We start from the raw sequence: 14321 nt of genomic DNA on the forward strand, positions 1-14321 counted from the left end.
GTTCGTCCGTCCACATAATGTTTATCTATCCAAGTAATGTTTATCCAACTTTCTCCATCCACAAATCTGAGTAACCATAACATCCTTACATGGACACGAAAGCATCCATAACCACCGAACATGTATTTGTGGACATGATAGCATCCACATCCATGAAATATGGATGACTGTAACTTGCTAAACTGGTCATTTTAACGTGATTGTTGGATTAACATTTTTTTTACGATCTTGTGGTCCTTATAAAAATCTAACTATCGAGAAACCTAATCTAATAAATGTCTAAAAGCTAACCGAACAAAAACAACACAAACAATATTCCAATTTTCCGTTTCGTTTCAGTAAGGGCAAAATAATCCAAAAACTCTTTCAGTTTCCGTGAATGTTTATGCTACAAGCGGAAAGTAGCTTTGGGTGCAAAGAAAACTCAAAAAGTGGCCTACTAGGTAATCAACTCTTTAATATATGGGGACGAATGAGATGTTTGTATAATTATTTAGGTCCTGCGTGAGATACCTGACGCAATTTAAGAAGGCTTTTATATATTTGGGCCGAAAAGTATTGCCCATTACTTAAAAAAGCGACAACTCCGTGACATATTGTTGTTGTGCTGGGACCCAAAAACGGCGTGCATTTTGTCGACTTTCAGTGGAACTGTCTTTTTCTTTCTGTCCAAATCAAAAAAGTTTTAAAGATCCTTTTGATTGCAACTAGAGAAAAAGATAACAAAACTTCCACTTTTTGTAACGTAAATACATTAATAAAAAAGGTTTCACGAGTACATTTTAAACTTAAAGCAGAAACAAATAAGTAAAAGAGAAGGAGTGTTTATTCCTAATAGAGCTAGGAAGAAAAGTTAATTGATTTTAGATTTGTCCGAAGCATAAACGTAGAGATCTGGATCTGTCTCGTAGAAGACAATATCACCAGTGTCACTGACGTAATGATCTTTTTTAATACTTGCGACCAAACTCTCCACCAAGTGAATCGGTATTGCTCCTGACGTCTTCGGCTCTCTGTAGTATCTTCCTAACACATGTTTAGCTGCTCTCGTCTGTCCACAATTCATTAATTAAATTAGTAATTAATCACCATTTAATCAAATGAAACTAGAGAGAGAGAAAGCTAGATCACTCACCGCATCGACCAAGTGATAGTGAGGGATTTGTGGGAAAAGATGATGGATCACGTGAGTTCCAATGTCGTGATGGATGTTGTTGAAGATTCCGTAATCTCTATCAATAGTTGTTAATCCTCCACGTAAATAACTCCATTCCTATTATTGTATGCAAAACATCAAAAATTAAGATTAATCAATACTAACCATTATTGCTTTCTGTACATTTCTTTTTAAAAATTGATTTATTTACCTTGCCTCTGTACCAAGGCAACTTCTCATCGTGACCATGATGATGCAAGTACGTGACAGCGTCCAACCACATTACAAAGATCTGAAAATTTTCCAAAACTTTATGTCAAAAAACAAATTTATTATTAATAATATATAAATCTCTTGTAATAATATGTGAAACTTACAATGTAAGGAACACCATAGACTTTGAGAACTGTGACTGGACCAACGAGGAACGATAGATAAACAAGAGTGGCCAACATTATGGACCAGCAAGTTGTTGAAGTTGCAATAAGCTTCCTCTCGCTTGGAGCAAATAAACTACTGTATGGGTTAAAATGTGACCCTTCTTTTCCAGGACTTCTGTACCACTGTAGTTAAAATCCAATCAAAATTAATTTATATATTGGCTTAAAACTCAAAATATAAAACCATTTGTAATTTTAAGAAAAAAATTGAAATTGTATTTTTTTTTACCAGATAGATCGGGTAAGCGAGCATGGGCAGAGGAACAGTGTATCTGAGCATCCGAGTACTATGGGGCAAGTTCTTGTACAACTTTTCTGGCAACTGAAATACATAATTATAATTAATATTACTATTACTGTTTGTTTGATGACAAAAAAAAATTAATATGACTATTACTATTACTATTACGGAGTAGTACTTACTGGTATTAAATATTCATTGAAAATTTGTCATTCTGGTTATGTATTCGTATTAATTCATTGCATGTGATGTGTTTATAAGTTTTTATACTAATAGCTTTCAAGATTGAAGACAAAAGTATTACGAAAACGCCAAAACTGAAAAGGAAAAAATAATGAAGAAAGTAAACGGATTTCGAGGAGAATCATTTTATGCTAAGGACTCGAATATAAGTGGTCCATCGTTAAAGTTAGGTACTACTCCCTCCGTTTTTTAATATAAGTCGTTTTAGAGAAATTTTTTTGTTCCAAATTATATGTCGTTTTCGGTTTTCTATGTAAAATTTATTAATAATTAATGTTGTATGACCAATGGTAATATATCTTCTATTTTTATATTGGTTGAATTGTGGTTAGGTAAATAATTAATGATGTTTTTGTCTAGAAAATATAAGAAATTAATGGTTTTCTTAATCTACGTGTATAACTGTAAAACGACTTATATTAAAAAACGGAGGGAGTATAAAAGTATAGATTTTTCATTTTCTGAGTTACTACCATAACCACTAAATGCATCTCCAAAAAAACTATCTATCTAACATTTTAAAGTTTGCAAAACTCTAAATTTAAAGTTTCAAAGTATTTTTTTCATAACCAAAACTTTAAACGTAATTTCAAAATTATTTGTATTTTACACAATGATCCTTATTTTTGTTATAACTAATACAAATCTATAAAACTTTTATAAATAACTAGTACATATATAAAAATATTACAGTAATATTAATTAAAAAAATCTTACATTAAATATATAAAATTATAAATAGAAATACATAATTAAATATTAACTACAAGCAAAATACCACACTATTCCATAAAATTATTTTTGTAATGCTCCATATTCGGTTAAACAAATTTGTTTGGACAATAATTTAGAAATTTTTGAGGTTTTGGAGCAAATTTACCAGATTATTAATATTGTTATAATATTTAAAATTTCTAATAATTATGTCTTGATATATCTTATTTTAAAGTTTTTATTACATTTTTTTGTAATATTTTTTTGCCTAATTATAGTTTTAAAATATTATAAATCTTATTTAAAATTTTTATTACTTTTTTGTGTAAAATTTGAATTTATAAAAACAAATTGGAAATATTTATGATGTATAAAAAATTTAAGAATTAAAACAATAAATGAGAAAATACTTAAGAATCATAAATGTAATGTATAATTAATTATAATGATCAAAATGTAAATAAAAAAGATGAAATTTCAAATTTGAAGTTGAGTAGTGAAAGTTCAAATTTGAAGTTTCGTCCCTCAAACTTTAAAATTTTTAAATTCTTTTTTAGAGAACAAAAAACTGTATATTTAAAATTATAAAGTTTGTTTTGGAAATGCTCTAACAAGATCAATTATGCTGAACTATTACACTTGCAAATTGTTTTTTACTACAGCTAGAAAACAGATCTGACAAGTGGTCGGTCTGACCTCAGACTGAAAACATAAACTAATAAAATAAACATATAGAATCCTAAGAACATAGACATAAGAATAAATTCCGAAAAACAAACAAATAAATAAAAGACAAGAGAAACTACGAGAGTAGGAAAGATTACCGGAACCCAAGACTCGTCGTTTTCAACATGGCCATGGTTCTGGTGGTGTGTCCGATGGCTTATTCTCCTGCAAACCCCAATTATAAAAAGTTATGTATTTATTTATTTTTGTGAAAATGAAATTGTCTCTATAATGATTTAACAATCTCACTCATTTTATATTTATTTTGTTTTTTTAGTTGGTATATTTATTGAACAACTAACAATAGAGTGCTCTAACAATCCCATTCTTTTTTTTTTGAGCAAAAAAACATTTAATGCTTTTTACTACTAAACATTGTGTCGGAAATAAGTAAAAGAAAAACTATAAATCCTCATGAAATTGATGCATGTAAATCTTTTTCGAAGATATCTGAAGCTGATGTAAACAAATAACAATAGTGAAAACCTATAAAAAAAAATCAAAATCTAATTATACTTAAGAAAGTAAGAAAACTCAGGAGTCAGGACCAATAGATAGGCGCATATCATTTAAAAAAAAGTTTTGGATTCTTTTTCATTGGCTTCTAAAGATTTGTTTTGAACAGAAAAGCAACCTCATATTGTCACATGCATTGTTTAATAGGATTCTTATTTAATTATAAAATTGCTACTCTAGCAAAAAAAAAACAGTTGGTAGTTCCCAGTTAATACTGATTACAGTTTGCTAGCATGCACCCAAGAAGAATGACAAACGAAAATGTAAGAAATACGAAAACAAGTACTAATAGTTTACATGGAAATAGTTAATAAATGACTTACCAACCATGGTAAGGAACGAGGATGAATGAATGAAGAATGTGACCAACCACACTGTTCAGCAGAGGAATGTCTGAAAAACTCCCATGTCCACTGCCATTATTCAATTTTATTTTCACATCATTGTGTAACATAAAAACGTATTTATCATTTATTGCACAATTTATTTTAACTTTTCTACATTTGTTTTAACCCAAACTCTTTAACAAGGTAACAAATCCGGTATATGACGTGTCACTTGTCTAAATCTCGAAAATAGATTGGAACACAAAAAGAAGAAAAAAAACAATATATTTTTTTCTTGTCAAAGAAACAAGAGTAATATATTTGTTGCCAAAAAAAATAAACAGTATATTTTCTTGATATTATACTATACTATAATTATAATTAAAAGTTCCGGGGATCTAGAGAAAGAGAAACAAAATTTGAGAACATCAAAACGTAGATCCATTAAATGCGGAAATAATATTAATTATAGAAAAGAAGATATTTTGTTACGAGTCTTACGACTGATGAGTGATGATGCTTGAACTGATGAAGAAAAAAATCTTAGATCCTATATTTTATTTTATTTTTTTAATAATTGAACATGAAAAGGTAACCTCAAAAGAATTAAATCTTGAAGTCAGTGACGACGATACTCATCGAACGTGCATTCAAGAAATTAATAAATTGAACAAAAAGAGTCAAAATAATTAAAACAGAAAATTTAATTTACCAGTCGTGGCCAAGAACGAAGATGGCCCAGAAAAGGGTTCCTTGGGCAACCCAGTAGAGTGGCCAGAGGAACCAGCTATCAAAATACACGGCGGCCATGGCCAGAGCCGCGACGGCGAAAATGTCTCTGGCGACGTAGCTCATAGATCTCAAAGGACTCTTCACCCAACAATGCTTAGGAATCGCCGCCCTGATATCTCCGATCTTAAACGGTGGTTGTTCGCTTGGATCAAACCCTTCTTCCTTCCGGGCACCGGAATCTCCGTTAACATTGCTGCGCTGGTCCATAGCAACAACCATTGCTGGAGAGAGAGATTTGGACGAAGTTTCTCTCTCTAGATGTGTGGCCTTTCAGTGAAATGTGGTGAAGAAAGGTTTGATGGATTTTTGGGTGTGTGAGGTTGGCTTATATAAAGGGAGAAGATGTATATATGGACATTGAGAAAATACTCCAAATTATTTTTTAATGATTAATAATTTATTTTTTTATTTATCAAAAGAATAAAAAGGGTAATTTAGCTGTAACTTTTGTACAATGGGTTGGGTGTATAATGTTCCAAAAAAAAAAGGGTTAGGTGTATTACTTTGTTACGTCGTTCAACGCAATGAAACCAAATTGGAGAAATGTGTTTTACGCAAAAGTAAAGTTAAAAAAAAAAATGCTAAGAACAACATTTTGCCATTTCTGGTCGTATAAATTGTTTTTATTTTCGAACTGTGGTCGTATAAATTGTTTACGTTTAAAATTTACACTAATTTCATATATATGAGATTCGAAGATATTTGCTATTCAATACGTTATACGACAATCATATTTAAACTTGGGTATAAATAGAATGCTACCATAATCTATAACTTCACTAAGATGTCTTTTATATTTTTAGATTTTCCTTGGACGGAAGGATTGTACCAAATAAATTTATTTGTGTTTCTTACTCTAGAATCAAATGCCATATGTAGATGCAGTGGAATGGAAGACAAACATAACGATCCTCTAGCATATATATTTTGTTCCCTAAAATTTTGTCGATTATTTATTGACTAGGCTAAGATCAACATGAATTATTTTTATATGTGCGGGATGGACATTGTGTATATAAATTATTATTTATTTTACGTTTTTACATGAAATAATAAAATAATAAACTGAAAAGTCTATAACTATTATGTATATAATTAAGTTGACGCGAACACATAAATCAAAACAAACACTCTTTTTACTTAAAATAATTTTGATATAAAAAATCTAAAAATTCAATTATATCTATGGTATATAATTAAATTTAAATAATATTAATATATAGAAGTATATTTTAAAATATCTGTTAAATAATGCTTTATAGTTATATAGTTTTATGACAATTCGTATTTTTTAAAATATTGAAAATAAAATTCTCAATGGGATACTTTTAATAGTTTTAGTAATTTATAATTGTTTTTAAAAATTTAATACAAAATATAAAATTAGAATATTAAGTTCTCAATATTTCTTCAATGCAAATTTCAAATTAAACTATTATGTTCTTATATGGTATATAGTTTAATTTAAACGATAGTAAAAACATATTTTTAATATGAAAATCTATTAAATAAGATATTTTATTCATATGATTTTATGATCATTTGTATATTTATATATTGTATAACAAAAAATTTAAGCCATTACTCACAAAATTTTTAATGTAATATTTTTTACAGTTTTAATAATTTATAGTTGTTTAAAAAAAATCAAAGTATCGCATATAAGAAAAAATTTAAATTTTTATTCTATGATTAATATGATTATTTAATTTATTTTAAAAATATAAAACAAAATATAGAAGAAACACAAATTGTTATCAATTTTTTATTATTCAAAATCACTAGTTGTCATGTATATATATTGATCACATTTAATAATTTTGTAGCTTTTATTTAAGAAACTAAATAATAATTTCTTTTGGTACATTAGTAATTAGTTTTTTAGTTAATTTAATGAGAACTACCGTGTATATTTAGATTGACCAATTTATTTCTTTAGGTAATCTGAGAACCATACACTACACGTTTTAAATATTGTAATTTTCTCAAATAATATATAAGGAATTAGTTCATCATAAAAGTGATTAATAAAACTTCCCAATAAATAAGAAAATCTAAAAAAAAAAATGAAGTAGTTAATGGGTAGTAGCTTAGAATTGAATTGAGTAGAAATTGCTAGCAAATTAAATTGAGGAAAGTTGAGGAAAAAACAGTTGCCACATCACTATGATTTGTTTGACTTACTAAACATGTATCCAGCGGTTTTATTTATTTGAGATGACTTGCTTTTTTTTATTTTTTTTATATTTTTGGAAGATGTCTTGCTTTAATAGCGATTTTATTTTGACTTATTCTTGGGTTCACTCCCTAGGGTGAATTTCTAGGTTCACCAACCAATAGAATTTCATTATTTCAGATTCAATATCTTTTAAAAAAAGAAACAAAATATTGTCAAGTTATATTATGTTTTTAAAATAAAAAGATAAAAAATAAAAAATAAAAATAGTAGTAATTACAAAAAAATATTTTTAACGTCGTCAGGAAAAAAGTAAACCCTAAATCCTAATTCCTAAACCCTAAATCTGAAACCCTAAACCCTTGGATAAATCATAAACTCTAAATCAAAAACACTAAACACTAAAACACTCAAGGGTTTAGGATTTTAGTGTTTAGTGTTTTTGATTTAGAATTTATGATTTATCCAAGGATTTAGGGTTTACCCAAGGGTTTAGGGTTTACCCAAAGGTTTAGGGTTTCAGATTTAGGGTTTAGGGATTAGGATTTAGAGTTTAGTGTTTTGCTGGCGACGTTAACAGTATTTTTTTTAAAAACTTCTTTTTTTTGTAACTATTTTTTTTTACCTTTTTATTTTAAAAGCATAATATAACTTGACAATATTTTATTTCCTTTTTTAACAAATATCGAATTTGAAATAATAAAATCATATTGGTTGGTGAACCTAGAAGTTCACTCTAGGGGGTGTACCCAAGAATAACTTTTTTTTTTTTGTATTTGTTACCCCTCTCCCCCCCCCCCCCCGCGGAAAAAAAAGTTCTATTTTTGGCATAACGTAGTTGGTGGTTTTTTGTTTTTCATTCATCACGTAATATAATACTGCATACTAGTTAGATGCTTAGAAACCTATCATACGTAGAAGAATCAGTTGGATGGAACTAATTCACTTTATCCGGAAATAACAACACAAAAACAGAACAAATTCATTGTGTGGGTCAAGTGGGTTAAATGGTTGATTAAAAATAGCATCATTTCTCCAGTTACAAAAAAAAAAATAGCATCATTTCTAATATATATATTTTGTATTTTATTAAGAATATATAATAAGATTATAAATGGTGAATGAACTAAAATCAATTCATTTAATGTGGCTAGTGGTGGAGACTTGGGGTGGTGGATTGTGTTATAGTAGCTGTTTTTAGTTTTAATTTTTATCTATAACCTTTAAAATTATCAATTATGCTTTAGAATAGTTCTGAAAACTACAACAGGAAGATTAAAAATAGATGTAAAAAAACTATATTTTCTAAAACAACAATTTTTAGCTGTAGAAAAAATAATGCTACAGCAATAAAATTTTAAAATACTTTCCTTACAGTTAAATAAAAAAATCATACAAACTAAATTCTACACAATTTTTTTTTATTTTACTTCTAACCTAATCACCCCATTGAATTTTAAAATTGAGGGTTTCATCTACCTCTTCTTCTTTTCTTTTTTTTGAACATACCTCTTCTTCTCTCTTCGATTGTTTTCCAACACGCCTTTGCGATTCAATCATCAACGACTTAATATAATTGTATATATATTGGACTTAGTTGCATTAAGTACGTTCGGACTATATGCAATCTTATATATATATTAAAACATAAGTCACAACTTCGATTCATGTGTAATTTTTTAAAAAATGGACCTAATGAATTTATTCTAAAAAAGTCATATTACATTTAATCTATAATCTTATTATTAAAATTTTAGGCCTACCAGAAAATTTTATTGAACTATCAATAATTGAATTTAAACAATAGATGATCCATTGGATTTATATATAGTATAAATAAAATAGATATAATTTAATATTATAATACTATACCTCCATATGTTAAATAATTAAATATTTGTCGATGTTAATTTTTAAAATTATAAAAAAAAATTTAAATAACAAAAATCATATTATCTAACAATGATTAATATTTACTACCTTAAACCAATGAAAACAAATTTCAAACTATATAGTTTATTTTAAAAATTAAAACAAAAACTAAATGTTTAATTATTTACTCGATAATATAAATCTATGAAACGAAAAAGTTTAATTTTTTAAAAACTTTCTAAATTTGTGAAATGTTACAATATCTTTGAATATGACAATAAAATAATATTTTAGTAATCTTTATATATATAGTTACGAGTTTAATAATAAAATAATTATTCGAAAATATATATAGAAAAAGATACAAATATATGTGAAAGTTTGAAACAAATTATTCAATGAAAAAATATACCGTAAACTTATTATGTTTTAAAAATTGATAGACACATATATATTATAATATATACTAATTTAGAATTTAAAACAAAATATTTATATAAAAAGAAATGAAAATAAAAATCAGCACATGTGCGCGGATCGAGATCTAGTTACTCATTAAAATTACTTGTAACAACTTTTCTTTATTTGGATAAAACATTTTCACATGGTTGTGACACTCTATGACCAGAGTTGGCAACCTAAAGCGCACCGTTTACAAGTAATTAGAAACATAGGATGTACTTTGTAAGTCATAGTATCTGCCGGGTAATATCTAACTTAGATTGCTCACATCCACAAGCGTCTAGTTGTAGCCCGGCTTAAAAGACTATCATATTTTCCTATAAACTATGGAATTAATTGAGTGCACATTACAATTTTCTCTTAATGAAGGTGTGAAACGTGGGACTGGTGCTAATTAGAGGGAATTTTTCCATAGTTTTTTTCACATCAAAGATTGCCAAACTTAGAGAACTATAGTTAATTTTCCTCACGAATGAAGCTCTTCAAGAATAAGAAACTAATGTAGGCGACTTGCTATGTACCATTTCTACTATTTATATATGTGTGTTTAGATATCAGAATAATAGTTTAAGAATAAATCCTAAAATGTAAAAAGAAGTATGTGTTTGTTATTTAGCATACGCACATGGTGGAGAACATCCTTCGATTTCCTCGTGATTTCCGAAGGGCCACTTTGTTTTAAGTATGAACTTTAAACAATTAACGAATAAATCGTTACATATTTCGAGCTTTATTTGAAGGAGACAATATATATATACACATTAGTTGATACAGTTATGACTTAGGTTGAATTGAATTGATAGCGAGATGAAAATGATATTACGATTTCTTAGGTTATAATGACATTTTTATGATGTTTTTTTGACATTTTTCATTCTCTTTTTTTTTGCTATAAACATGAAGGTAAAACCTATAGATGGACTGTCTTTCTAGATATTAGAATGAAGTTTAAGATATAGTTTCATATCTGTTTGACCACACGAATTTATTCAAATTTATGTTTTCTGAAGTCCGTTTACCACTGAACCACCTCCATATGATTACAGTTTTATTCTATTTTAATAATGTTATGTATATATGATATGTAGTTTCATATTTTCCCTAATTAACTACGAGTAAATGTACTTATCAATTATCATACACGTCTTGACGTGTTGACATATCTTATACTCTTTCCGTTTCTAAAAGATTCATATTCTATAGAAAACTTTTGCTTTAAAAATATACATATTTTATATTTTCAATGTAATTTTGTCAACAATAGTGAGAAATTGTAAAGTTCAAGAACATTAATTTTATTTTTTAGAATCTTATTAGTTTAAAAATATATAAAATATAAAATTACAAAAAAAACTATGTATTTATAACTAAGTCTTAATATCCCCTATATATTAATTGAGGATCTTTTAAAAAGTTATAACCTGAATTTTGTAAAAATTAAAAAAAGACCCCATCCTATGTGGCAGTTGTTTAAGCCTTCTAAAATCTGACGTGTCAGAATTATAACACATTAAGAAATAGCATAGTTTATAAATTAACTCCCTAGCGAAATACAATTTTTGACAGTCACATATACATAGTCTAAAAATAAGACGGCAGGTGCGCCTATGCTATGTAAAACCATAGTGTAATCCATCAGTATTATTTATTGTGTATGTTTTTCTTATCATGTAAGCATAACTATGTAATAACGTCTACGAATACATTTTATAGGGAATAAATATTAAATGTTCTCATTTTACTTCAAGTTTGTAGAAAATAGAACATGTAATTTTCTATGCATTATGTACGAAAATAAACAGACCTACATCACTTACAAAAATTATTGACAGGAACATTATCGTTAGAACATTATCGTCAGTTAATATTATCTACCTTGATTAATAAGAACATTCACCACTGTAATAGAACTATGCTACACAAGTTTCAGTTAATCTTCCTGATTTTCTCATATCCACTTTATTAATTATATTGTATATGTAGCAAACGTGGTTTACCAGAAAAATTCAGTCACTTGATAAAAAACTTTATAATCTGTACTATGATATTGTTTAAAGGGTCATAACTATGTCTGTTTGCATGAATGGTTGGGGGGTCCTTTTTTTTTGTAAAACAATGGTTGGGGAGTCCTTCTTCAGTTGGTTCTAGAGAATTTTTGTTCTAAAATCATGTAATTATTACTGTAAGTGAGGTATATAAAAACGGCAGATTACTTTTGAGTTTCATGTGATTCAAAAAGTACTGCTCTACAATTTAACCGGTTCATATCACAAACTAATTTAGGGTTATGTTAAATCAATCATTACCAGTTTTGGTATTTATGTTAAACGAATTTAATCAATTTTTTTTATTTCTCATTTTTCTTCAAGGGAAAGCTGCCCATGGAAATATTAATAATCGTGTGAGATCCATAAAATATGTTTGTTAAGTCTTTGTGGCCAAGGCAATATATTATTAATATATTTTATAAACTAACACATTAACCTATGGAAATTCATCGTAGTGGGAGACTTTATAGCCAAGACTATTAATTAAGCCTAAGGAACTAATGGAAACTAAATAATATATAGAGCTTATATGTGAGGGCGTATCAATTGAGAATTTGCGGCCAAGGCTATTAAATATTGCTTATGCTAATCCGATCAAATATCTCGGTAGTTATATAACAAGCTGTTTTAGTTTCTCATGTACGTATATTAATTGAAAATCATTTAAAAATTATAACTCTAAGTTTGTACTAATTAAAAAAGACTCTGATTCGGTGTCATTTAATTAGGATAATAATTTAACTTACGTGACAGCTTAAAAATCAATATTGAAAAAATGTTGGTTCAAAATTTAATTACTAGAAAACATTATATTAATCTAAAATATAAGAAGAGTGTATTATTTCCTTAAATAAAAACTACGAAATTACCTAATGTGATTAACATAAATATGATAATTAATGATTATGAATAATAAAGATTTGATAACAATTTTTACATCCTTCTGAATTTTTGTTTAAATTTATATTATTAAAAAACAATAAACAGTGACATTAACCATATAATAAAAAGTTAGATTTTTTTTCTCATATGTTATATTTTGAATTTTCTAAAATGACTTTAAATTACAAAAATGAGGAGACATTATATGTTATATTTTAAATTCGTAAAACGACTTTATATTACAAAAATGAGTAAACCTTATATGTTATACTTTTCTTATATATTAGATTTTTTTCTTATATGTTATATTTTGAATTTTTTAAAACCACTTTAAATTACAAAAATGTTAGTTTTCCCTTAAGAATACGATTAAAAACATTAAAATGACATGTATCAATTCGATGGTTGATCTGAGACCTTTCAAAACCATATGGAAGATAAATGTCAAAATAATTCAACTGTGAAAATAATACTGTTGAATTTTTTCAAGAATGTGTTCGGTGGAAAAAATAAAATTTTTGTGTCATAATTTGCTTAATGTCCAATCCGATCAACCCATGATTTATTATTTATAGTTTAGTTCCATAATTTTTAATAAAAATTGATCCGGTCATCGGAAAAAAATTATATAATAACAACAAAAAAACATTATATAAGTATAAATAAAATGATCCAATATATAAAAAAATTATCGATAATATATATAAATAAATTCACCCTGCGCAAGGCGCAGGTCTTATCCTAGTGTTTTATTAAAAAGTGTGAAAATTCTAAAACATAGATCTTTTAGGAACGGATGGACTATTAATTGTACTAACCATTCGTATTTGATGAAAAATCGTGTACGTAGAAAGGAATCATTTCGTAGATATCCACGATTTTACCCAAGCTAGAGAATTATCCTCCTAAAAATTAAAAGAGAAGTCACTTTAGTGATTTCTGCTGACGTGGCACTCATATAGAGCTTCTCGGGAAAATCCTTATAATTCTATTGGCTGATTTTTTGGAATTTTTCTTTTTCATTTATTTTTTTCACTCCCCTCCACGGATTTGAAAACACCGTCGTATGTCATGAAGTTTTTTTTTTTTTTTTTTTTTTCAATCGCGTATCAATTGAAGGGAGATATGGTTTCAAACCGATGAAAACAATTGAAGCGACAACCAGACGAGGTGAAGTTTGTCGATACTCTCGGAATTTATAGTTTTTTTGGTTTCTCTGATTGGATTCGACTTTTAAGCTATAATGCGAAGATTTTTCGGTTTCTCTGATTGGATTCGACTTTTAAGCTATGATACAAAGATTTTTGGATTTCACTGATTAGATTCGACATATGTTAAGCTATAAACTACGATTTGCTTATTAACACTTTGAATCTTTGTATCTAATTGACTGATTAATCTTCTTGTTGTTGAGTTCTTGATTCTCTTAAACAAGACCATTGCCACGACCAGAGATGTATTTTGCGGACTGTCTACTGATGGAACAAGAAGAGACAACTGACATTTACAACAATCGGCAATTCGACTTCAGTCTCTGAAGAAGGACTGTAAGATTATCTTCTCCTTAATAACTCAACAAGCATTTAGACAGTCCTCTCTTGACATTTTCAAGTTTGGTTTTTGTTTCATTAGCACGATTTTGAGCTTCACATTACTAATTGCGATAGTCTGTTGCATCACTAATTGCAGCATGATTTAGAGCTTCACATTACTAATTTAGTCAGTCA

At 27.7% G+C, this 14321-nt stretch overlaps 1 protein-coding gene across 2 annotated transcripts; it reads right to left on the minus strand.

Annotated features, from left to right (window-relative positions):
• Window positions 1–716: 716 nt before the first annotated feature.
• On the minus strand, window positions 717–5488 carry LOC125595996 (acyl-lipid omega-3 desaturase (cytochrome b5), endoplasmic reticulum-like). Of its 2 annotated transcripts, XM_048771358.1 has the most exons (8): window positions 5075–5488; window positions 4360–4449; window positions 3619–3685; window positions 1826–1918; window positions 1534–1719; window positions 1368–1448; window positions 1136–1273; window positions 717–1051 (listed from the first exon to the last, which is right to left on the minus strand). In XM_048771358.1, exons 1-8 carry the CDS (start codon window positions 5371–5373, stop codon window positions 854–856), a joined length of 1152 nt encoding a protein of 383 aa, XP_048627315.1. In that variant the 5' UTR covers window positions 5374–5488; the 3' UTR covers window positions 717–853. The 2 variants fall into 2 exon arrangements, with proteins under 2 accessions (XP_048627315.1, XP_048627316.1); XM_048771359.1 differs by lacking the exon at window positions 4360–4449 and having other exon boundaries at window positions 5075–5474.
• Between the last annotated feature and the right edge of the window lie 8833 nt (window positions 5489–14321).

This window comes from Brassica napus, unplaced genomic scaffold, assembly GCF_020379485.1.
Source record: "Brassica napus cultivar Da-Ae unplaced genomic scaffold, Da-Ae ScsIHWf_1111;HRSCAF=1579, whole genome shotgun sequence".
NCBI lineage: Eukaryota > Viridiplantae > Streptophyta > Magnoliopsida > Brassicales > Brassicaceae > Brassica > Brassica napus.